This window comes from Lissotriton helveticus, chromosome 10 (assembly GCF_964261635.1).
Source record: "Lissotriton helveticus chromosome 10, aLisHel1.1, whole genome shotgun sequence".
Taxonomy (NCBI): Eukaryota; Metazoa; Chordata; class Amphibia; order Caudata; family Salamandridae; genus Lissotriton; species Lissotriton helveticus.
The window spans coordinates 36,424,547-36,449,442 of NC_136071.1; the positions used below are offsets into that span (position 1 = coordinate 36,424,547).

At 42.8% G+C, this 24,896-nt stretch overlaps 1 protein-coding gene across 2 annotated transcripts in view; it reads right to left on the reverse strand.

Moving 5' to 3' along the window:
• The window catches only part of LOC144785836 (synaptonemal complex central element protein 1-like), a 265,320-nt gene that overhangs the window by 208,429 nt on the left and 31,995 nt on the right, over positions 1–24,896 (reverse strand). For both annotated transcript variants that reach the window (XM_078664681.1, XM_078664682.1), the window contains exons 3-4: positions 20,252–20,311; positions 17,678–17,752 (exon numbers count right to left, since the gene is read on the reverse strand). In XM_078664681.1, the coding sequence (XP_078520807.1) occupies positions 17,678–17,752; positions 20,252–20,311 (135 nt within the window). The remainder of the gene's footprint in view (positions 1–17,677; positions 17,753–20,251; positions 20,312–24,896) is intronic.

The following is a 24,896-nucleotide window of genomic DNA, read 5'->3' on the forward strand; positions in this document are numbered from 1 at the left end:
CTTTTTATTTCCAGATTTGCTACTACCATTAATCCTGTTGCAGGATTGCTCGTGTAGCTAAGGCCTTCAGGATTTTGATTATCCCCATAAAAGGAGTCTGGGTCATGGGCTTGGAAATTATCCCCTTCTTCGTGCTTTGGTTTAGTGTGTCATGCCCAGCCTCTCTTCTCTGCAATTATGTTGATTTTTCCAGAGAAAGATTTGCATGATGTAGCTGAATATTTGATTGCACATCTGTCAATGGCCAGGGTATCAAGTCTAGTGGAGGTTCCTGTGGTGGAGCTACTACTCCAGTTCAGAGGCAATCCTCCATTTTTAAGTCCTGGAAAAATTCCATGGACGCTATTACCTTTTAAAAGGCAGAAATGTGTGAAATCAGCATTTCTTGTGGTTCACCAGAGAAGCATGGCCATAGTTTTATTCTATGTTATCATCAGAGTTTTCTGGAATAAAATATATATTAAGGTTGCTCAACCCTTCAGATAGAGAGCTTGTATCTGAATTCATATCATAACCAGAATAATGTATTACTCTGTCCGACTCCTGGATTGAGAACCTGTCTTTATTAGGAGATGACACTTCTGAATTATTTATGTATTATGCTAATTGTGATGACTATTGTCATTTGCCAAATCTACTTTCAATAAACACACTTGAAATAAAACCAGTTTTTCAATTGCAGTTAGTTGGGTGGGGCAGCCAAGGGACCTCCTTCAGATGCTCCCGTCCCTACTTAGCTGGCTTTCTACCTTCTCTTTTGTCCTGGATATGAGATCATACCATTGCTTTCATATTTATTCAAAGGATCTCTGTGACCCCCCAGCAGAGTTGATCTTCTTCTGCATTGCTTGCCAAATGGTATTCTTTTGAAATTCAGGTACTGGAGGAGATGTTTTACCGAACAGTTCATCATGGTACAAACACCCTTCTAAGTCCATAATTCCAGTTCTTTTTTGGAAACTTTTAGTTTGCGTTTTCTGGCCCCAGCTTACTTTTCACAGTCCTTTCTTGCCATCTTTATACTTTGAAAAGGTGGATGGCAATAACTCTGTAAGATTTCTGTTGGATACGCAGCTCAATTTCCAGCATGAGCAATCTCCAGTTTTCAACTGAGCAACGCATCAGTCTATGGCAAAAAGCCAAGTTTGGTAATTGCAAAACGATTCACAATTTAAAGAATCGCAAAATGCCATTACCTTGGTTCGGATCAGCAAGCTTTATTCGGTATGTACAACAAGCAGAAAAGCAACAAATATATACATACAGATAAAACTATTATTTACATAAAAACGATCCAATTAGTTAGGGACAATAAAATCAGTTAGGAATCATAACACTTTTTCTTACATTAATTGATTTGTAAATAAATGTCGCAACATAAAAACATATCCCAGGATCATTGAACGCAATTAGTAAATTCATAGCAGCGTTAGTTGTTCTTACACTGTGTTTTTTAAACAATGGTTTTAAATAAATACGTCTAAAATACATATCAAAATCACAAAAGTAAAAAGTGCAATGTGCTCCGTTTGGAATGGTCTTCACATGGGCATAAAATTGTAGGCCGTATTTTCATTTCAGGGACGGCAACTAGGTGATGAGCAATTCCTAGTCCCACCCCTAATAATACAAAATGGTATGAAGGTTTAGAAACTAAAGATAAGCAGATTTGGAAACCTCCACTATTTACAACAGTCTTATAAAACAGGTATGTAATTTGCTTTCCCACTAATCTCATACGAGTCATATTTCTGTGGGCCAGAAACGGACCCTTTATCTCCTGCTTGGACGGGCCTATCACATGTGCTGGATTTTCATGGATCTTGATCTTAAATAGGTTGTTAATTAGGTCCGAAATATATTTTAACCAGGGAATAGATATATTGTTGTCTAATTGTAGCAGTCCTGAATAATTGCTTGGGTAAATTTTGTCTCATCCTTGGCCCAGATGGCATTACCTAAATAGCGTACAGGATGAATAATGAATGGCAAAATACACTTGAGTACTATTGTACATACCAAATGCCATTCTAGAGACCAGCTAGCCCGCAGTGCCACCATAAGCACCCCTAAACCCAGACAGGTAGCAAACGGTTTTGGCAACCACAGAACATGGCAATCCTCAGGTCTCCCAGGGATGGTGGTAACAGATATAGAACCCTTTCGCTTAGTCACTAGTGCTCTCTTTCTCACAGAGAAGTATACAAGGTAAACACAGTGGGGTGTTTTCAATCTTTATTGAACCTACATGATTCTTGTATAGAATATATGTGCTGCAATGATCCATAGACAGAAGCAGATGAAAGTGATTAGTAATATAAGGACAGTGAAGAGAATGAAAAGTTCCACCATTTTGCTAAGACAATGTACGTATGCAGGCATATAAAACAATATATATCATACTACTACTATGTGTTCCCTAACCTAGATGCCTAGGGTGTATGTATATGTTCTGCCAGGAATCCCCATCGGATTATCCAACCCCAATACCTGAAGGGAAAGAACATAGGTCCCCGTCGTGGTCACAAGTTTGATATTCCTCGCAGAGGGATCAGCAAGCAGCTGGGCTGAGGTTTCAGTGTGTAGTGGCCTTGCAAATGACAAGTGTTCCTGTGACCCAACCCCGGAAATGCTTGTTTATATATAACAAACAGCATCGTTGTTCGCTAGCTGAGACATTAGTCAGGCCGATAGTGTTATGATCTATCGATAGCTTCATCGGTTTATGGATGAAAACAAATAACATTTACAAAATGTGTGTCGAGGCCTTGTACGTAGTATTCTAGGTGTCCTGATAATGTTTCTACTTAGTGGAATTTTGCAAGCAATGTAGTTTCAGAGGAAATAATCCTGCATTGTCACGCAACCAAATGTGTGTTAGAAGTCATCATGAGAAAGAAAATGCAACTTAGGAAATGTATAAACAGAAAAATAGCAGCATTTCACCCTGGGCCTAACTAAGACACATGACAAGATTGGAACCATTACTCCATTCTGAAACATCGGAATCATAACCTGAATGCCCAGAATCCTCTGAGGAAGAGGGAAGGCTCGACTCACCCTAGTGACCCGTACTGTCCCTATAAACAGGGTGAGCTGAGAAGGCTCCTGGTGAGACTTGGGCTTGTAGATGGAAAAGCCCAGGGTGAACAACAACAGAGTTTTCACCTGCAAGTGAAGAAATATCAACTCCAGAGACTTGGCATGGATGGGCCAATCATCTAGGTAAGGGAATACAGGTATTTCCAACCTTCAGAGATGAACTGCAACCACTGCCATCACCCCTGTGAAGATTCGAGAGGCGGGTGGGAGGGCCGCCAACTGATAATATTGAGACCTCACCATGAGGCGGAGGTACTACTACCTGTGTGAATGCGGAATAGGGATGTGAAAGTAAGCATCCTGCAAGTCGATTGAAATCATCCAGTATTCATTGTCGCTGTCAGGATCATATACTTTTCCTGTTTGCGAAACCAGTTCCAAATCCGGAGATCTAGCATCGGACACAAGCGACCGTCCTTCGTGGAAATCAGGAAATAACGCAACTAACATCCCTGAGACTGTTCTTGCTCTGGAACGGACTCCACTGCACCCTTTAAGTATTGGACCTCCTGTTCGAGGAGCTGAAGATGGCCTGTGGAAAGCAAATTCAGTCGGGCGGAAAGAGTGGGTGAAATTCCTGAAAGGGTAGGGCCACCACTTTCCCACAATATTTTGCACCCAAATATCCAATGTTATGGATCGACACTGACACCCATCCTCCCACTGGTAAAGCATGCTCTAAGATGGGAAAAATAGGGCTGCTTTCTTGCGATGTTGGTGGAGGAGGAAGAGGATGAGGCAGAAGATGGGGGAAGTGGAACAGCCCAAGTCTACCCCTTCCACGGACGCTGAAACATCTGTAGGGGGCATCGGACTACTGCTGCTGTTGCTACAACTGTCGTCCACAAAAAGAAAACCTTCAGGCAAAACCTCAGAATCTTTTAAATTGCCTGTAGTGCTTGGGCTGATATTAAACAACCAAAGAATGAGCTGATGGACACTGCTCTCTTTAAAAGGTTCTAGGCATCATAGGGCAAATCCATCAGTGATCTCTCAAATCGGGAACCTCTCAACCATGCATGCCTTCTGGTAGAAATCGAAGAGCCCGTAGTTCTAGCCACAGAATCAGCAATCAGCTGTGCACAGTCCCGAGTGTATGATCTGGAGGGATGCAGTTTGGCCATCACTGAAAAGTTCAGAAACATTTATCAGGCAATTTCGGAACAACAGACTTGGCAGAATCCAGAAGTGCATGAATTTAGCAACCCAGCAAGCAGGCTGCATTTGTCAATTTTAGTTCCATGATGCCTGATGAGAAAACCTTTCTTGCAGACTATTCCGTCTTCTTGGATTCTCTATCTGCAAGCGAAGAAGGAAAAGATCCAGGAGTCAACTTTACGAAAATGAGATCTCAACAACTAAACTCTCAGGCGAAGGATGAGAGGACAAACAAAGAGAGGATCTTCCTTGAGCCTGTTTATACTTTATGGCTATTGACCTAAAAACAGCAAAGACAGTAATCGTCTTTGGCCAAATGTCTAAATTTGGTCATGCTAAGGACAAATTTAAGGACAAAGGCTCAGACAAGGGTGAACGGAGTACCTCAGTCAATAGGTTTGATTTCAGCTCTATAGGTGGAAGAGACAAATCCAAAATTTCTGCTGCTTTCCGTATAACCAAATGGTATGAAATGACTTCTGGAGGCGGAATGCCCTTTGGAGACAATGATTCCCATTCTCCCTCAACCCTTCGAAGTCTGGGTCCAATAAGACTGCTCCACTATTTCACCCTCTTCGCCTTCTTGGGGATTTTTCACTCCAAAGAAACATTATCCCTCTTACATGAGCAATCAGCCCTCTTTTTAACGTATGTTGTGGCATCAGTATTGGTGACGGTGACATTGGCAACGGTGTTGAAGATGCAAGAAGAGGCACCGAAGTCGAAGCTTGCGACATCAGCACAGAGGTAACCAGCACCGGAGGAGTCACTTGCAGCACCGGTGATACCTCTACAGGTGGAAGAATCAAAGGCAGTTGAGTCCTTTTTCTAGGAATGCCCACCAGCACTGGAGTTAGCCAGGAAACCCAGGTTATCGGAATGAAGGGCATGAAAGGCACCTCCTGGTAAGGTGTCGGAAAACCTCCCAGGTAATAAGTCAAAGGGCCATGGCGGCCGGAGGTGCACCAGATGGAGTCATCGCCTTATTGAAGATGCTAAACATGGCATTCAAAAAATTACTAGGATCTGAACCTGGAGCTGGGAAGGCTGGGTATAATGCTTCTGCTGAGACTAAGGAACCAGTCCTGAGGCTGAGGGGAAGTCCGACATGGTCCTGGAGCCAAAGGTAATGGCAGAAATGGTGCTGGAGATGGAGGTGGAGTGTTGTTCTGATGACCCTCCTCCGAAGACAGTTGTGGAGAAACTGACTTTGTCCAACTTATCCTTCAAACAGTGATGTCAAGAACCATGGTGTCCCCTCTTATGTTCTCTCTGTTTGCCAACTTCGATCAAGTCTTCAACTTAGGACAAGATCTAACCGACGAACTCTTTTTTAATGTCTTGCCCTAGCCATGAACAGCTTCGCCTCTCTTTCCTTCAGAGCCTTTCGATTCATCCGCTGCCAACAGTACATGATCCAACCCTAAGCATCAAAGGCAGACGTCACAAGGGTCAGTAACAGACATCTGACCCTCACAGGCCTTGCAGGGCTTAAATCCGGATTTTCGGGTGGTCACATTATTCTGGAAAACCGCTAAGCGTTGGAGCCACGAAAAAAGGGGAATGGACGTCAGCACATCAATGGGGGCTTCCTTATGGCTCCAGTGACGTCATGCGGTGCCGCATTCGGAACCATGTATATACTAATGCTCCCTAGTTGAGGAATCTTCAAGTAGATGTATCCATCAGAAATCGCAATTTGGATATTGCTATTTGGATGTTCGTACATCTGGCCCTTATTCTCAGTCAACCATGGGACATCTTCCTGGTGGGATTGGGTGATGCTGCTACTCCCAGCTTGATCAATATTCCCCAACATGGAGGATTATCCTCGGAGGATATGATTGCCTCGACCACACAGACCCTTTCCCCCACAAATATGACTGTATAACCATGCCAAAACAACAGTTGATGGACAGAATGCAGATCAATGTCATACATTCACTCCAGTACAGAGATCTGGGCCTAAATCCATCGTTGTTTTACACTCCACACCACCCCAATTCAGACATGGCGATATGCAAATCAGTCTTGACCCTGTGCCTCATGGGAACAGTCCAGACCGAACTGCCAAGCCATGTCTTTCCTGGACCGGAATCAAGGATCTTAGGACCGGTTTCTGGCTATCAGCCGTCATCAGACAAGATAGCTTTACTCCAGTGGTGTGGAGAGCACAGGACTGAAGGCTGATAGCCAGAAACCGGTCCTAGGATGCTTGATTCCGGTCTAGGAAAAACATAGCTTGGCAGTTCGGTCTGGACTGTTCCCATGAGGCACAGGGTCAAGACTGATTTGCATATGGCCATGTCTGAACTGGGGTGGCTTTGGTAAGCAAAATAACGATGGATTAAACCCAGATCTGTGACTGGGGGGTGAATGTTTTCCCATTGTGCAACATTCCGTCCATCATCTTGTGTGTTTTGCTGTTCACCCTATGTGGGAAGGGTATGCCCAGACGTGGGTCCCGTGCTCACTACGCCACTGGAGTCAAGCCATCCTGGCTGATGAAGGCTGATAGCCAGAAACCGGTCCTAGGATGCTTGATTCCGGTCCAGGAAAGACATGGCTTGGCAGTTCGGTTTGGACTGTTCCCATGAGGCACAGGGACAAGACTGATTTTCATATGGCCATGTCTGAACTGGGGTCGCTTGGTGAGCTAAATAACGATGGATTAAACCCAGATCTGTGACTGGGGGTGAATGTTTTGCCCTTGTGCAACATTCCGTCCATCATCTTGTGTGTTTTGCTGTTCCCCCTATGTGGAAAGGGTATGCCCAGACGTGGGTCCCGTGCTCACTACGCCACTGGAGTCAAGCTATCCTGGCTGATGAAGGCTGATAGCCAGAAACCGGTCCTAGGATGCTTGATTCCGGTCCAGGAAAGACATGGCTTGGCAGTTCGGTCTGGATTGTTCCCATGAGGCACAGGGTCAAAACTGATTTGCATATGGCCATGTCTGAACTGGGGTGGCTTGGTGAGCAAAATAACAATGGATTAAAACCAGATCTGTGACTGGGGGTTAATATTTTGCCATTGTGCAACAGTCCATTCATCATCTTGTGATTTCTGCTGTATAACCATGCCAGCAGGTTGTCTATTACGGAGAGGGTTGCCATCTGGGAGGTTATTGGAGAGATATTGTGGGAGAGATTCTCTGCACAAGAAGTCTCTTCTCCCACAGAAGTCTAAAGGCTCAATTCACGAAGAGTCTCCACATTTGTGGCAGAAGCTCTGCAGTTGTGGCGGAGTCTCCGCACTCGTGGTGGAATTTCTGCACAGAGAACTGCAGAGATTGCACCGTGCAGAGATTCAACCACGAGCGTGGAGACGTAGCCGCGAATGCAGAGCCTCTGCCACGACTACGGAGACTGTTTGTTAATTGGGCCCTGAGAGAAGATAAGAGTAGCACCTAAATTGGAGGGTAGAGCAGTGGAGTCTTCTGGGGTATCTGTAGGTTTAGGAGTATGTTTGGGAGAGTCCTGCGTATTTGGTACAAACATCCAAGGTTTATAGATGTTGTCTGGGAATATGTAATCTATAAGAGTTCACAGGAAGGAGATTGCTGCCAGGTGCTGAGGTCTTTTTCAGCAGTGCTGACTGCGAACTTGGCAGCTAATCTCCCAGCACTGCATGCCGTCCTCCATTTATGGACGGTGAGGAATCATCATCAGGCAAGGAATCATCATCATGAGAGGAGTCACCATTAGGCTCCTGGTCACTAGGAGCTAAAAGAAAAGGGTAACATAATTAGTACTTTTGATAATACAGGTCATGTATATGCCTTAGAGCTGTTGTACAATCTTTAAACACTACGGATGAAATGTAGGCAAAGAGAAATGAAACATTCAAATATCATAGCTTGTTAGTTGGTGGTTAATATAAGGTCAAAACAAATCTATAACAGTCTTATCTGCATTTGCCACAGATGCTTGCTTTGTAGCTGGACCCAAAATGTCAGCTGCATAACCTGTTCCATGGAAGGCGAAGTGAGTGGTAGACATGTCTCACTAGATCCAACAGCTAGTGAAAATAATAAAGGGAAAAATCAGTTTGGTGACAGTGGAAGTGAGGTTAAATATGAAAATTACACATGACACCAAGGCACATAAAATAATATTTATATGTGAAATCTTTGACATCAGAGACATATATTGGGTCAGTCGGTATTTGACCAAAATATCGTATTTGAAATTTTGAGTTGCAGAAATACTGGAGAAAAAAATTCTACGTTATATATTAGGTGCGGGCTGCTGGGTTTCTAGGGGTATAAGGTGGGAAGTTATTTATTAATCAAGCAAATAATTATGAATTATTAAACTATTAATTAGTAGTTAATTGATTATTAACTATGCTAATTGTGTTACATGTATTTATTTTAGTTATAATTTAAGCGTGAGCTGGTAGGTTTTTGTGGAGGTGTGGCGTGGTAAGTTAATTAAGTTATAAATAAATGAATATGTTTTATATTGATAATTATTAATTTGTTTACTAATCATGTTTTCTTAATATCTATGTATATATTTGGTTAAATAATAAAGTTCATATTAAAGAGTTTTATATTTGTTATAAATTATTAGGGTTATGTCTCATATATGTGATATGTTTCAAGTTCAACACTTTTCCCACTGTTGCACAGACTGGAGTGGGAATAGTAAATGTTACCCCTCCCGAGTCAAACGTTTTCCCTACTGTTGGACAGAGTGGAGTCAGAATTGTAAATTCTACCTCTACGAAGTCCAACGGGTTCCCTACTGATGCACAGACTGGAATGGGTGTTGTAAATTTTACCTCACCGGAGTACAATGCTTTCCCTACTGTTGCACAGACTGAATAGTGTATCTAATATTCCCAGACTTAATACTTTTTTCTTTTATTTGTTTAATTTTATATTATTTATGTGTGTGTGTGTATATATATATATATATATACACCAACACAAGTCCCCGTTTCCAGGAGTCTTCAACCCTTCAGGGCGGCCTCAGAAAATCACGGACACGGAGGAGTCCGCCAATCACAGAAAAACCAAGCTGAGGCCCAATTCCGGAGCTGCAGTCTTTTATTCAGGGAAAACAGCACAATGCCTCCCGTAGCCCCTACATGTTTCGGCTTGCGCCTTGATCACGGGAAAGAGGCAGTTCACAAAGTGCTTACGTGCATCTTGTTTTAAAGGGGTGGTCTTTGCTCACGTGACTACTTCAGCCTATGTCTCCCAAAATGCAGCAGAAAACATTAGGTAAGTAACGATGTTTAGAAGATAGGTCTTATTTAATGCACAGAATGTCCTTTGCATTTTCACATTTCTTCATTTTCCGCTGCAGAAAAAATGTTTCATTAATCCAGATGGAATGCTGCCACGTTGCTCATAGTTTTACTCACAGTTTGCAATTATGAATGACCTCCCTGTCATGTCCCGGAACGTTCGGCATAGGAGGTAATCCTACCCAAAGCCCTTCCATCGCTGCCGCTTAATTTCACATCATTAGTAACACCATAGTAGGAAAAGCAGCAGTGCGTGGGTCGTACTCCTTCATTTAAACACCAACACAAGTCCCCGTTTCCAGGAGTCTTCAACCCTTCAGGGCGGCCTCAGAAAATCACGGACACGGAGGAGTCCGCCAATCACAGAAAAACCAAGCTGAGGCCCAATTCCGGAGCTGCAGTCTTTTATTCAGGGAAAACAGCACAATGCCTCCCGTAGCCCCTACATGTTTCGGCTTGCGCCTTGATCACATATATATACACACACACACACACACACACACATATAGCCACACACACACATATATATGCTTTTTTTAAAACATCTTACAAATAGGTTTGTAATATTTCGTTAATTTGGTAATTTATTTAATATTTTGCATTTGATTTGTTAATGTTTTTATGTATGTGTATATATATCTATATCTATACTAATATAATAAAGAGAGAGCCCAAACCTTTGAGGCGGGTAATCTCAGGAACCACAGCACCAATCTCAACACCCAATACAGTGTTGGAAAGGGCAGTTGCAGCAGAAGGACATAGGCTATGCAGACGCCCACCACATACATTTAAAAAGTAAATGAACCGTGCCAGCAAAGTAGTCCCTTGTGGGCGTGTCTGCCAAACCTAGCCCTGAACCCTAAAAATACCCCTGTACCCCAAAACCCAAACCTAGCCCTGAACCCTTAAAATACCCCAAAACCCAAACCTACCCCATAACCCTAAAAATACCCCTATACCCCAAAACCCAAACTTATCCCTGAACCCTAAAAATACCCATGTACCCCAAAACCCATACCTATCCCTAAACCCTAAAACTAACCCTGTACCCCATAACCCAAAACTATATCTGAACCCTTAAAATACCCAAACACCCCAAAACATATACCTCAGTACCCCAAAACATATACCCCTATACCCATACTTACCTTATCCAAACATAAAAAAAACCATGCTTTTACCATTCATGCATTTACAACGAATTTCGTTGTAAATGTATGCGTGGTAAAAGCATATAAAATGTAATGCCATGCGTTATAATGGCATTGCGGAGTCATGGTACTTTCGTAATGAAAGTATGCGGAGTCATGGTATGCGGAAAGAAAGTTGCGGAATAATGGGTGTTTACCCTCCCCCGGTAAGTACATTGGTGGCACGGCGGCCCACATCTCCAGCAACATACTCATATTTTTTCACCACCCATTTGAAAAATGCACAGGTCTCTCTCATTGATGGCCAGCACCGACATACACTTTTAGAAACACCTCCCGCCACAAGTTCTAGAATTGCGAACTTTAGAGCTGGGGAGCTACGTTCGTATCTCGGCATCAGCTCAACATCCTGTGATTCCAGGCAAATCGCTTTGTCTCCCGTGCCTACCACAAATTAATGTGTTCTTCTGTAATGTAAATTGTGCTCATGCCATGTTGTCGAGTTCGCGCTATATAATATTGCAAGGAAAAATAAAGTAGGGAAACTCGAGTTCACACACTACTGAACGCACACTCTTAAGTGCATCAGCAGTGCACTGTGAATTGGAGCGTTTCACAGGCCTGTCATAGATAAGAAATGCTATCAAAACGAAATCCTACAAAACAATATACTGCTGGCCAGCAGCAATTCATACCCGGACAACGTCGGGACGGGCTGCTAGTATATATATATATATATATATATATATATATATATATATATATATATATATATATATATATATATATATATATATATAAATATATGTTTAATAATTGTATATTATATATATGCATATATAAACACATTTATGTGTGCATGTTTATATAAGTCTATATTTATATTTACTAGTATATGCTACTCACATCTATTTAATTTACATTATATTAATGCTCTATATTACAAATTTAGGATTTACTATTTTAAACTATATATATGTATATATAAACTATATTTTTGTATGCTTTTTAACGGTATTAGTGTGAATGATATTTTTTTTCCCCAACATTTTTGTACTCATCTTTAAAAGTATAGGGAAATTATATTTTTTGTCATTGATATTTTTGACACAATATTTCTGTATCACAATATTGTTGTGATAGATATTAAGTCAGTGATCCGGTCAGTTGGCATGCATTTTCACAAAATGATAAAGAATCAAAATAAGCTGTCAAGGACTTTACATGTGGTCTGGACACAGACTTACCTGACTAATAAATGTCAGATGGATGAACTGATGCTTGCAGCATATCCCTTTATATGGTGGGGGCAAAGTGTTGACACCTGGGCCTTATATGTTTGAAGCTGAGAACATACACAGAGTTTGGAAATATGCCTAGAAACATTCTATTAGTGTATAGTAACATGTCGATGATACACATGGCATAAACCAGCACATACAACTCTCCTGTGTACAAGATACAGAAAAAAGTTGCTATCTCTAGGCAGACAATGATATGGCGTAAGCGACTGCTAGGTAGTATTGCATAAGAAATAGCACTCATAGATTGTATACAACTGGATCATGGGTGGCTAAAGTGAGTAATAAGAACCATATATATATGTATGTACCAATAAAACAGCACTATGTAATAATGATGTATTCAGTGACATAAGGGAAGCAAGATTAGACACAAATTCATCAATTCAAATACAGAATTTACTTTACGTAATGCAATTTATTTTAGGTAGTATCAAAAAATACAAGTAGGCAACAATAAATAATCAACAGTCCCTTTTAAATAATGAGTTGAGACAGTTTTGTCAGATCCAATCAATTCCTGCAATGACAGAAATGCTGATAACAAACCTGACACAATCAAACCTCCTCAAAGTTTTGCCAAATGATATCATGCTTAGCCACCTGACTTATTCTTTTTGCAAGGGTTCATTCAAGACTCTTTACCCAAGTCATTTTTAATTGCCATTAAACCAACAATCAATATTAAGATGCACTATGGCTATAAATAGGGGTAAGGAGGAGGTCAAAAAGAGAAGTGAGACCATATACAAGGTAATACTGGTAAGTATAGAATGTTTATATATGTAACTCTTCACAGTTATATTCAAAATAGGTGCATGGTGTCCCCAAGTGAACATGGAACTTATAAAGAGATAACCATCTATCCTGCCGTTAACTTAACTCAGGGCTGCATGTTGAAGCAATAGCTTACCTAATGGAATGTATGCTGAAGTAATACAAGAAGAAAATCCATCTAGAAATACCCTGCGTCAGTAAGGTTGTATCTCTGTTAGCCTGAACAAAGGCCAAAAGGAATTGGTCTGAATGACGACATACAGTGGAGTTATTCAAATAGAAATGCAGATAACTTTTGACATAAAGACAATGTAATCTCCTTTCAGCTACAAGAAATAGTTTTCGAAATAAGGCAGGTAAACAAATTAATTCATCCAAGTGGAATGTCGAAGGAACTTTATATATGAATCTTGGGTTGCGTTTGAGACTCACTTTGTCCCTGTAGAAGGGTAAATATAGTCCTCTTAAGGAGAAAAGTTGAATTTCATTCACACTTCTGACTGATGGGACTTCTCTGCACATGTACATGAGAAATCTTCAGTAGTAAAACCCTTTATGGCTGCCAAAAATCCTTAAATAAATTCCTGAAAAGTGCAAATGAAGCCTTTTTAGGCCAATAATATAGTTTGAGTCAAATATGGTTTTGTGAAACAGGCTCAATATTTTTTGTGAAATGTGCACATTAGGGAGAACATTGAACACTTAGGGCCCGATAACGAGATGACGGTGCAGTGGCGGGTCCGCCCTGCCTTCGCACCGCCAAACCGTCTGAGAACCGCCCGCTGTAATATTACTTTTTAAGTCATAAAATATGCACCACAATGGGAACATCAAAGGAAGTTTTAGCACAGCATGGACTGTGAAGTCAATGCTATGCTGGAACTGGGTGTGCATGAACACAGGGAGGCACATGCTGTGCCCCCCTGTGTGCATCCACATAGAGTGAGGCACAAGGGGGCCCTGTATGGCCCCCTTTCTTTCCTTACCGCCACTATTTTCATGGAGGAATTAAGACCTCTAGGGAATCAGTGAGGAAAGGTGCAATATGCTTGGCGATACCACGGCGGTCCCGCCAAGCATACTGATGCCTCTTGTCTGTTTCCGGTCCAGGGAAGGCATGGCTTGGCAGTTCGGGCTGGACTGTTCCCATGAGGCACAGGGTCAGACTGATTTGCATATGTCCATATCTGAACTGGGGTGGCAGAGTGGGCTAAAGAACGGTGATGGATTACACCCAGATCTGTTGACTGGGTGTGAGTGTTTGATTGGTTCAGATGCTCCGTCCATCACCACCCCCTTTTGTACCATTTTGCCGCGCCACTGCCAGGGAAGGGCGGAGTTGCGGTCCTAGGGCGGCACAACCACCAAGGTTGTAATGTTGGGGTCAGAAGACTTGGCCGCGCCACTGCCGCCTCACCACTAGTCAGACTAGTAATTAGGCCATATGTGGCAATCAGGGCAAACTTATAATTTGGCTGAAAGTGCTGCAGCTGCATACTTGAATAATTCTATAACTGCTCACCCCCCAATAAGAATGGGCATTAGGCATTCCCTGCAAAGGTATGTTAGCCTTTTGGTAGCATACGAAAATCCATAAAACTACCTACAAAGGTATGGTTTGATTTGTGGATGCCAGTCGACTCCACAGATAACAAACAACTGTTTAGGCCTGAGATCTTTGGTTCGATTTAGATAAAGGGTGGCCAGCATCCTCCATGTTATTATGAAATACTGTTTCCTGATCTGAACGTTTGTGTGACAGCAAATACATTCTAGGTGTTGCAGTCCTGGTTTGCTTCTTTTGAACTAATGTGACTAATACACGTTAAATCAATGATTTATAGGTGAGAAATTCAGGACTGGAGATAGTACTTGTAATGAGCAGAAGTGAGGCGTGTGAGAAGTTGGCCTGGCATATGATGTCCACTATTCTAGTGGGCACCTTGCACCAGTCCAAACGACCCTTATTGATGGTAGGTTTAAAGTCAACCTTATAGAAAGCTATCCTAGTGATAGCTGTGGAGAGCAGCCTTCAGGCTAAGTCTTCAAAGGAATGTAAAGCAGCTTGTTTTACCAGTCTATAATCTCTTGAATGATCAAATGAAAGTACACCACACAAAGTATATATCAAATATATATGCATTTATTCTGAACACAACCCCTCTAGTCTCTTTATGAGGCTAGAGGCAAAAGTACAATACAAGAACTTTAAATAGAACACAGTAAATAGCACAATATACGTTTTGCCCTAGGGGCCTCATAAATTATATACTAAAATAGTGGTATAAGAACCACGATAGGGATAGAAATTAGGCCTAGGGCCTGTAGAACCATTGGGGCAACCAGGAACCACCCAAGGTAGGGACGCAGGAGACCCACAGGGGACGCTTGCAGTGTCTACACACAGCCGTGAATCACCATTGACTTTCTATGGGAAACGAACAAGTTACAATTTGAAAGTTTAAGGACACTTCGAGGTGAACTACGATGGAACCCCTTTAGACTTAGACACTTCGAGAGTCAAGACCCTCGGAAGCACCGGAGTACTCGTGTTACCTCACCCAGGGAAGCCTGGTGCATAGGTGTCTTTTGGTGTCGGGTTTCGTCGTCGATTCCAATGGAGAGCTGCGAAGAAGTGCTGCATGCGACCAGAGGAAAAGTGTTCAGGTGGATCCAAGGGTGGATCGGAGATGTGAAGAACCTGAAAGCAGAGGGGTCAGAGTCTGGGTCACTAGCCAGTGACCAGGATGGCGACAGGAAGATGCCAGCCGATGTCGGGTGCTTTAAGGTGAAGGAGGTGAAGCTTGACTCTTCACCCACGAGGACCAGGAGGCGTAGATGACGACCAGGAGCTGGATTCGAGCTGTCCCACGAAGGATGTTGAGTGCTGCAGCGTCGGAATCCGGATTGGACCCAACAAGCCTTGGCAACAGCAACCCACGCAAGATGACAAGATTGGCTTTGGTGCAGACCAGCAAGGTCTGAGGGACTCACCATTTGGAGGGGAGTCAGAGCACGTCTGGAGTAACCAGGAAAGCTCAAGAAACAAAGGATTGTCCTTCGTGGGGACCCACTAGCCAACGGACTAGAGAGCGCGAAGGAGCCTCGAGCGGAAATGCAAAGAGCGGGCCCACGGAACACTCGTGGAGTATAGGCCTCTGAGCTTCGGTGCAAAAGGTGCTCGGGCAGGGGCTTCAAATACCCCAATGCACAACTTCGGGAAGTGGGTGCAGCTGCAAACTTGCAGGATGTCCAGGAGTTCCGGTTCCACGTCTCTCGTGTCAGCTACAGGTCTCAACTCTGCTGGGAACTCGTGTCAGCTTCAGAGATGTCTGGAAGTCCGTGTCCTGTGTCTCAGATTCTTCAGTATCCGGCAGGAGCCTTGAAAATGCAGACCGGCAAGATCCTTCTTTGGTGCCTGTTTGAACATGGAGGTCACTCCTTGACCGATTCTTCAGTATCCGGCAGGAGCCTTGAAAATGCAGACCGGCAAGATCCTTCTTTGGTGCCTGTTTGAACATGGAGGTCACTCCTTGACCTCAAGGGAGATTCTACAGTCTTTCAGTCGGAATGAAATGTCGAAGGTCCACGATTTCTTCTTCAGAGTTTCGTCCAGGGTAATCGAAAGTCCTAGGGACTGGGTTCCTATACTTATACTAAGTTTAGGGGTTGGCCTAACTCTAGGGTCCCACCTATGAGAGGACCTGGGGAGAGGGTGGTTACACCCCTTCCCCTTTATCCAGTCTTGCGCCAGAGCTGGGGCTGAGTGCCCCAGCAACCAGTTTGAACTGGGAAATGCATGGAGCACCTTGTTCTCAGTATGGAGGGACGTTTCTAGTAGAGAGGAAGGACACAGAAAGAATGTTCAAAGGAAAATAGTTTGAATTGTGAAAAAATCCAAAATAACATTTGGAGAAAAGATGGATGAGTCCTAAAGGAAACTTTGTTATGGCAGGAAACAACATTAGCTTTCCTGTGTATAAAAGCCCTCGAGGCTCACTCACCCGTGGCATTTGCCACTGTTTCAGACAGCAGGAAAACTGATGTTTCAGACACCTGAAAGCTATTTTCCATGACAAAAGGAGCTTTGCTTTGGTCATGGGTTCAAAAGAAAAAAACATCAATTTCCGAAGGAGAATATTAGACTGTCAGATATTGTAACAAAGGAAATCTTTCCTGAGTCCTTCCATGAAATACTTAATCACAGCATGGAGAAAAAGGATGCCTTAGAAGGACTTTTTCTGTTAAAAGTGATAACAGCTAAATTTACTTGTATGGTCAATCAATCATTGCATATGTATGGTAGAAAACTGAAGGGCTAATTTTGTCAGATAAAGAAGACACAGTAGGGTTGTCGCTTCTATGCATGTTCTATGCTTCACCTGCCTCTGGAAACATGATCTCTTCAACTTGAATGCATATGAAGAGCCCGTGAAAAGTTATTTACAATCCAGCGGGATGTTTATGAGGTGATCTGGTATGTTCAAGAGGCCATGTTGATGTCACTCGGGCACCAGGCAGTAATCTACGGAGTCTGATTTATTCTTGCACTTCTCACCCTTGCACCTTTGATTCTTATGCTGGGCGGAAGAAAGGTTAAAGAAAAAATGACATTATCTGGAGTACTGAGAAGTGGAGACACAAACATAGATGCAGAGGGAAAGAGGTTATATGCATTTCTAAGGCAAGTATAATGAATGGGCATGCATCATTGGAGACAATAAGGGGGAGGAAGCAGGAAAAATAAATGTAGAGGGGCTGCTATTATTATTATTAGTCGATACACTTCAAGCCGTGGTAGTCGTGTAGCTACATGCACAACACCTGCATGTTTCAGATAAATACTCACCCTATAAGAATTTTCCTAGTCCAATAATGCCAGACAGAAGCAAAACACACTGGAATCACAAGCTCATTTGTACTCACAAAGGTCAAGCTCTTCCCTCAGCTTTTCGCACTGGGCGTTGTACCCGGACACTTCTTCAGTTATCAATTTCCTGGCTGGAGAATGACAATGCAAATCATATATAACAATGGGTACAGCGGACTCGCACAAACTCCCACCGTGATTCAGGAAACCACATTGGGCACTTCAACTATACTTTTATGACAATGTTTAACTGCCTCAGTAGTCTTATTTTGTCAAAGTCTTCTGTCTCTGGTGTGTGTTGTAGTGTACTGTGTTTGAATGTGTGTCTTGGGAGCCATGTATGCTCTTATGGTTGTATGATATTACAACACATGAATTTAACACGCAATGCCTTAACCATGCATGCCTGTACTACGCATACATCTTTACCACGCATGTCTCTACAACACAAGGTATGCCTATATAAGGTAAGTGCAACTACCTACTTTATTCAATACATATATGTGTGTGTGTGTGTATATGTGTGTATACATATATATATATATACACACATATATATATATATATATATACACACACACATTAAAAAAAGTAAAAACTAATAGTATTTACTTTTTTTTATTGAGAAGACACCACATCCCCAATTAGTTTTTAAATTATTAGAAAAAAATATGCTTTTCTTTTTGGAGGGAACCCTTCCAAGGCCCCTTTTTACTGTAACCTTACCAACCAGCCTATTCCCTTAACCACCCCTATACACTAAAAACACCCTTGCTACCCAATACACTTACCCATCTCTAAATCCTAAAAACATCCTTACCGCCCAATACTCTAAACCACCCCAAACCCAAAAAACACCCTTATCACCCTATGCCCCTTCTCCTCACCCTTAAACCCTATATGAAATTATATATCTATATAAATAAACTCACACACTTACCTTCTATATACATATCTTTTGTTACAAAGGCATATGTGGCAAAGGCATTGCAAGGTAAAGACACTGTGCGGTAAAGAATGCGTGGTAAAGGCATCTCGTTACAAAGACAGCATTGTAAAGGCTGTCTGCCTTATCACATTACCAGTCATCAATACCAAAGAAAATGATGTAATGGAGTGCCAATATCCGATTGTGTCCCTGAAGGTCATGGAGTCGAATTTATCCACTTCACCCTGGCTGAGATCGGTGTGCACAGAGCGCTGAAAAGACCCTACATGAAATCGCTGCTTGAAAAGCAGAGGCAGATGTAAACTTCCTCACCAAAACCCGATGATCAAAAAAGGTCCTTTTTATGGAAGGTTTTGGAAAAGTTATCATTGTTCAGCTAGAGCAATCATTGAACCTAGCAACTTCTCTGAACTGACCCAATAGGACATTCACACTTGAGTGACCTTATATGCCCATGCGTTACTCTCAGCTCTAGTCATCGGGGGTCTACAAGTCTTTGGTGGTGAGGATTCTTGTAGGAGTTCATCCAAGTGGGAGAAGATAGGCATTCATTTTTCGGCTGTTAGCATAAGCATTTTTGAGATTTCCCAGAAATTAGTGCTGACCCCCATTCTTTAACAGAGAGCTTAGGACACCAGGATCCATGTCCCTTTTCTTTCCTAGACACTGATGTGTAAGTCTCCGACATGTTGTGGGGCCCAATTTCTTAAAAAGGAAATGTGTCATAAAGGCCTGAAGCTCAATCAGGACTGGGTTTTTCAAATGACTACAACCCACACACAGAAGGAAAATATGGCAGTGGTTGGATAAGCCCCTATTAATCAATGGAGTTTCGCCAAACTATAGCTTGTGTGTGTACCCACTGTGAGTGCCGAGGTGTATCTAAGCACTGGAGTGACATTTTCCCTGGGGTCAAATTATGAAATAAGGTCCGCCCTTAGCAAAAAACAATATCCCCGGTTGGGAGGGACTGTTCATAATTTAGGAGCCATGAATGCGAAGCTCTGGCCTCCTATCTGGATGTGTTTTGCCTACAATACCTATAAGAAACATGTGCCTAAAACTCTTGGCTGACATGAGAAATGTGTAGTGCAGAGTTTCGTTTGTGAACATTCAGGAGTAGTCCCCCAAGAATGCCTTGCACACAAGATATATGTATTTCAACGTAATCCTCTTGTCAAGTTGTAACCATTGATGTTTGTGGTCCTGTCATCTTATCTTCATAATTAACCATATCCCAGAGCAGAGTGTCACAGATAATCTGTACAGGAGCTTCTTGCTAATCTCAACATGTAGGGCACCTGCTATCAAAGTGGGAATGAGCCAATAATCCTACTCTACATGAACTCATGCAAGAAGGTGAAACATATGACATTTTTCTATATTTCAATGTTTCGATCACCCTAATTTTTCAATATTTGAATAAACCAAAGTTACATAAAACTGCCACAATAAAGAATTTGGTGTAGTTTATTACCTATACCCTGGCCTCATGGAGGCTCGGGAAAGTAAAATCTTAACTTTGTGATGAAAGAAATTCCACATTTTCAAACCATTGCCACCAAATTATATATTCTAAAGAACTACACCAGTATCTGGAGAATTTTTTTAAAACGATATTCATTTTTCTCCATCCTATAGGCCTTAAAATTTAATCACAACATATTTCCCTGAAATTGACCTTTCTGTAGTTTATCAATCCTGTCCACAAGGTCTTCTATTCTTGGCTCCAGGTTTCCAGCTGCAGGAAGAAAGAGAATTATATAAGAATCTCATTTCAAGGTGTCTTTTATGGAGAATCGCTGTTATTCATTTGCATACCATCAACTAGTCATCTATTTTGTACCTTGGGCATGCCAATTCATTTTACTCCTAATAACGTGTCACATCTTCTATTTTCCTAGAAGTCCACTCGGACTTTTCCTTGTGATTTTATTAAACCATTTCATTTTCCAACAATCGGTACCCATTTTTACACTACAGTATCTGTCACAATTTCATAATATCCTTCCTCCCCCCCAATTTACAGTCTCTTTCTTCTAATATATATATATATATATATATATATATATATATATATATATATAGACATTTTATTTTTTTAATACAAGAATACGTTGCACTCTATAATTCCGATTCTTCTTAAGTTTTATTCACTGAGTCGATTCCCACCTATGATGTCCCCTTATTCCTTTTTAATTGCTTTCTATAATATGGGGACCGAGTCCCAGAATCCTAAAACAACAGCTCCAACTTTCCTCTCATGTTGCAGCCAGTAATCAGACCGCAGATTTTGGCACTGTGGTACCACAGTAGTGCAGAGGGAGTACAGCGCTAGCCCATCATATCGTGTGTTTTCAGCTCGTGGTGCTCCACAGTAGTATAGGAAAGGTACCATGTGACTAGATATCTATACATTTTTCACCTTAACTTCTCATAAATGACTGAACTGATTTCACTAAATCAAAGCAAGCAAAACCAGCAGGTCTGGCATTGGATGCAAGCCTTTTGACAATTTTTGTTTCATTTTGTGATTGTTTTTGCTAAAAGATTTTGTTCAGGACGGTGCCGGGCCTTCATCAGTCTTTGATCTCAAAAAGTACACATTACCATAGTACTCGCTAGCACTCAAGGGAACTACTTTGTGTGTCGATGAGCTATGGCATGCTGCCCTTGTATATGGGCAGCATTCTGAAATTCATAGTAAGCTCAGTCAATTGCTGGTTGACGCATGGCCCTTTGATCCATGCTGGGGGATGAAAGAAAGATATGAATGACATAGCCACAGACAAACGGATGAAGTGTTGGTGAAACCCCCCTTAAATAACTATGTTATACACATAATAGTTTTTTTTAATCAAAAGGTCTTGGGTAACACAGACCTAAAAAAGGTGAATTGTTATGCCACTGGCTACCAGCCTCTTACCTTTGAGAAAGAAAGAAAGAAAGAAAGAAGGAATGAATGCAAGAAGGAACAATGGAATGTAGGAACAAAGGAAAGGAGGAGCAAAAGTAGTACAATCAAAACGGTATTAGCAAACACAAATGTAAAAAAGCCAATTATTGTGCCGTTGGCTGCCAGTCTCTTGCCCCTGAAAAAGAAAGAAAGGAAAGGAAAAGAATGAAAGATAGAAAGGCAATGAAAGGAAAGGAAATGCAAGGATAAGGAAGGGAAGGAAGAGTTACAACTGCTGCAAATTAAACACAATAAAGACTGGTTTTCTCCCGAGCAAAGTTTATTAAAGTGAGTTCAGAATAATTGTGTACTGCTTTGTGGAGGGTGTGCAGGTTACAAAGAGTATAACTTAATACAGAACTGTTTCAAATGGACAAAATCTGGTATGACGTGAAAAAGCAGGAGTCATATAAACAAAGGATATTTCGAGGGGAGGAGCCAAGATGGCGACCGGGTCGGACGTGTAGTCCCTCGGCTCCGAGGACCGTCTCCTTCCTCGCGACTATCCTGCCGGCGATCCTGCATTCTGAAGGCGCATTGCGGTGGCGGTTATGCTCCGACGACCAGTGGTGAAATCCTGAAGCCCGGGCCCCTTGGCGACCGGGAGAAAAGTTCGGCGGCAGTTTGGGGCCCGCAGTGACCTTGCGACCGGGGCCTCAATTTAGTGCTGGAACCGGCCGCGGAGCGAACAACATCGGACATCGTCAGCTATCCTGCTCCGGTCGGACCCTCTATGGTGGGTGCGGCCGACTTTGAACTGCGCGCCCCACTTGACTACTGGTGCAGAATTGTTTGTACCGGGTGAGTGTCGGTGGGGTTCTTTTGTGACGGTGACAACCTTTCCTGTACTTTGCCGAGTGCCCGCCTGTGTGCTGCCCCGCTGCCAGCGGGGGACTCCCGAATTTTTCGCCCCACTGATCTCGACAGGGGCGGCTGCGTCTGGAACACTGCCGGCGGCCGTTCAGATCGGCTGGGCTTTCCTTGAAACAGCAAGGCACATAATGACGCATAGCCTTGGGGAGCGGGGGCCATGGTGTGATCGAGGAAGCGTGTCGCAGTGGGTCACGACTGACGTAGACCGTGGAGGTGTTTGGGGCTACGACGTTTTGTTGGCGGCTATCGTCTCCCTTCACTATGACATAGTTTACTCTGCGCGAATCCTGATCAATAAGGTTGACGCACTATTGATTCCACGGGGGTGCTCCAAAATGGCGGACCTACCTGACCACTGCGTTCCTTCTTGCCCCGCTCCTGATTCATACAAGATGGCGGCCTCGTGTACTGCTGGTGGCTATGGTGTTCCGGAATTCGTGGCTGTCCCCGCGACGGACGATGTTAGCCTTGATCGTGATGTGACACATGGATCGCGACCGCGATTGGAATCCTTTCCCCACGTCTTCCCCCCTGCTACCCGAGGATCCTTCCAGAAGGGACGGGACATTGCGACTTTTTCCTTTGGTTCTGATTCGCTGGATGCTTCGAGGGTTATATGCTTCAGGCTCAGCAAGGAACCGATGTACTCCAGTGCTCTTGGCTTACCTGTGTATTTGCAGCAAAATTTCCTTTTTGGATTACAGTTCACGCCCGTTTGGGTTCCTTCTGCTAGGGGTTGGGGGTGCGTGAAGACGGGTCAGGGGTGACCGCTTCTTGTCGTTGTCCTGTGGTTCTCCTCGTTCTAGACCGGGTGTGGGGCGTATTGACTTTTCTATGCCGCAATGTGCCTCTTCTGTGACATTTATTCTGTAAGTTAGTAATGGTGTTGCTCACCGGACTGTGCATCCTGGATTTATGTTGGACTAAAGGAACTGTGATGCCGGGGGGCTGATGGTGGGCTCCTCCTCCGCTTCTCGCCCTTCTGGGGGCTTTGTATGGTTCCTTCTTTCTTCCTTTTCTTTCTGCTTAACTTTAGTCTAGGTGGGTGGTAGTTTCTTTTCTCTTCTTCTACATTTCGGGTTTCATTACAGGGGCGACAGGCACTCTGCTGAGGGGGGGGCCGTAGCTGGAGGCAGGGCTGCAGGGTGGGGGGTATTCTTCGTTTTTCTTTCTCTTTTTCAGTTTCTAGGGCCTCTATTTCTTCTGTTTTGTTTGCCTTTTTCTTTTCTTTCTTTCCCTTTTCTCTATGGGTTTCTGCATGGCGTGGGGTTTACTCTTAAGTCTTCGACCAGTATGGGGGATGTTATACTGCCTTCCTTTTTTGGATCCTGGGGCGGGAGCTGCATGGGGGGGCGTACTGTATTGTTTACTGTTTATCCTGTTTTAATGCGCGTTCTAGCATGTGCCCCGCCTGCAGTGGTCCCTATCGTGCGTATCCTGAAGTGACGTCCCCTTCCCCTGGTGTTATTATATTGTTTGCCATCGGATCCTGTTCTATTTTTGATTCCTTGCAAAGTAAAAATCAAACCTCTCTTATCCTAGTGCCGTTAGGGTGCGACAGTATCCTAGTTGTTGATCCGGACTTTTCGGGGCGGGATGTATGTGGATTGACTTATTGATTTGTATTGCCCGTCTTCCGATAATAGCCGGCTGTGTTCTTGCTGGCTGGTGATTGTATCTGCCTTGTTTTCAAATAAAGGTTTTCAAAAAAAAAAAAAGGATATTTCAGAAGACATTTACAACAGCATTTGCAGCAGACAGCAACTGATAAGGCTGGAATGTGCTCTGTGCATGAATAACTTGTAGATAGCTTCCTTGTATCACATCAGGCTCTACACACAAAGGCAACCCTAAATTATTAGAGTAAAAACAAAAATACTGCCACTGAAGAGAACTATCTTGCGTGCGGATGTGCTCATTGTGCAAAAACAAAACGCAGTCACTCAAAGTGAAGTTAACCAGTGGTTTAAGCAGGCTGACCATTACCCCATACTGTATACAGTAGCGGGCGGAAGTAAAACGTTAATGAGAAAACGACAGACCAATGGATGAAGAGAACTGGCTGAAAGCCCTCTTAAGTAAGTATATTATACATATAATTTAAGTACATCAAAAGGTCTTGGTTAACGCCAGACCTAAAAAGTAGATTTACTAGATTGAAATTCATCTTTCTGCCAAATTTGGAGCAATTCCGTTCAGCCATTTTGGCTTCAGCGGTGTTCCTATGGGAAATTTCATGGGGAAAATGTGTTCCTCTCCGCACCCCACTTGACAGATCACTTTCCATGAAGTAGCTGATGGGGATGAACCTTTTTTTGTGGAAAGTTTTGTGAAGATTCATCTAACACTGTCAAAGTTATTAGAAAACCAAAAAGTCAATTTCCTATAGAAACCTGGTTCTAACTTATTACACAGTGGTGACTGTCAGTGTATGGCAAACTACCTACAGGGAAAGTCACACATTACAGTTTGTCTTTTCGTGGGCTTTTTTTCACTA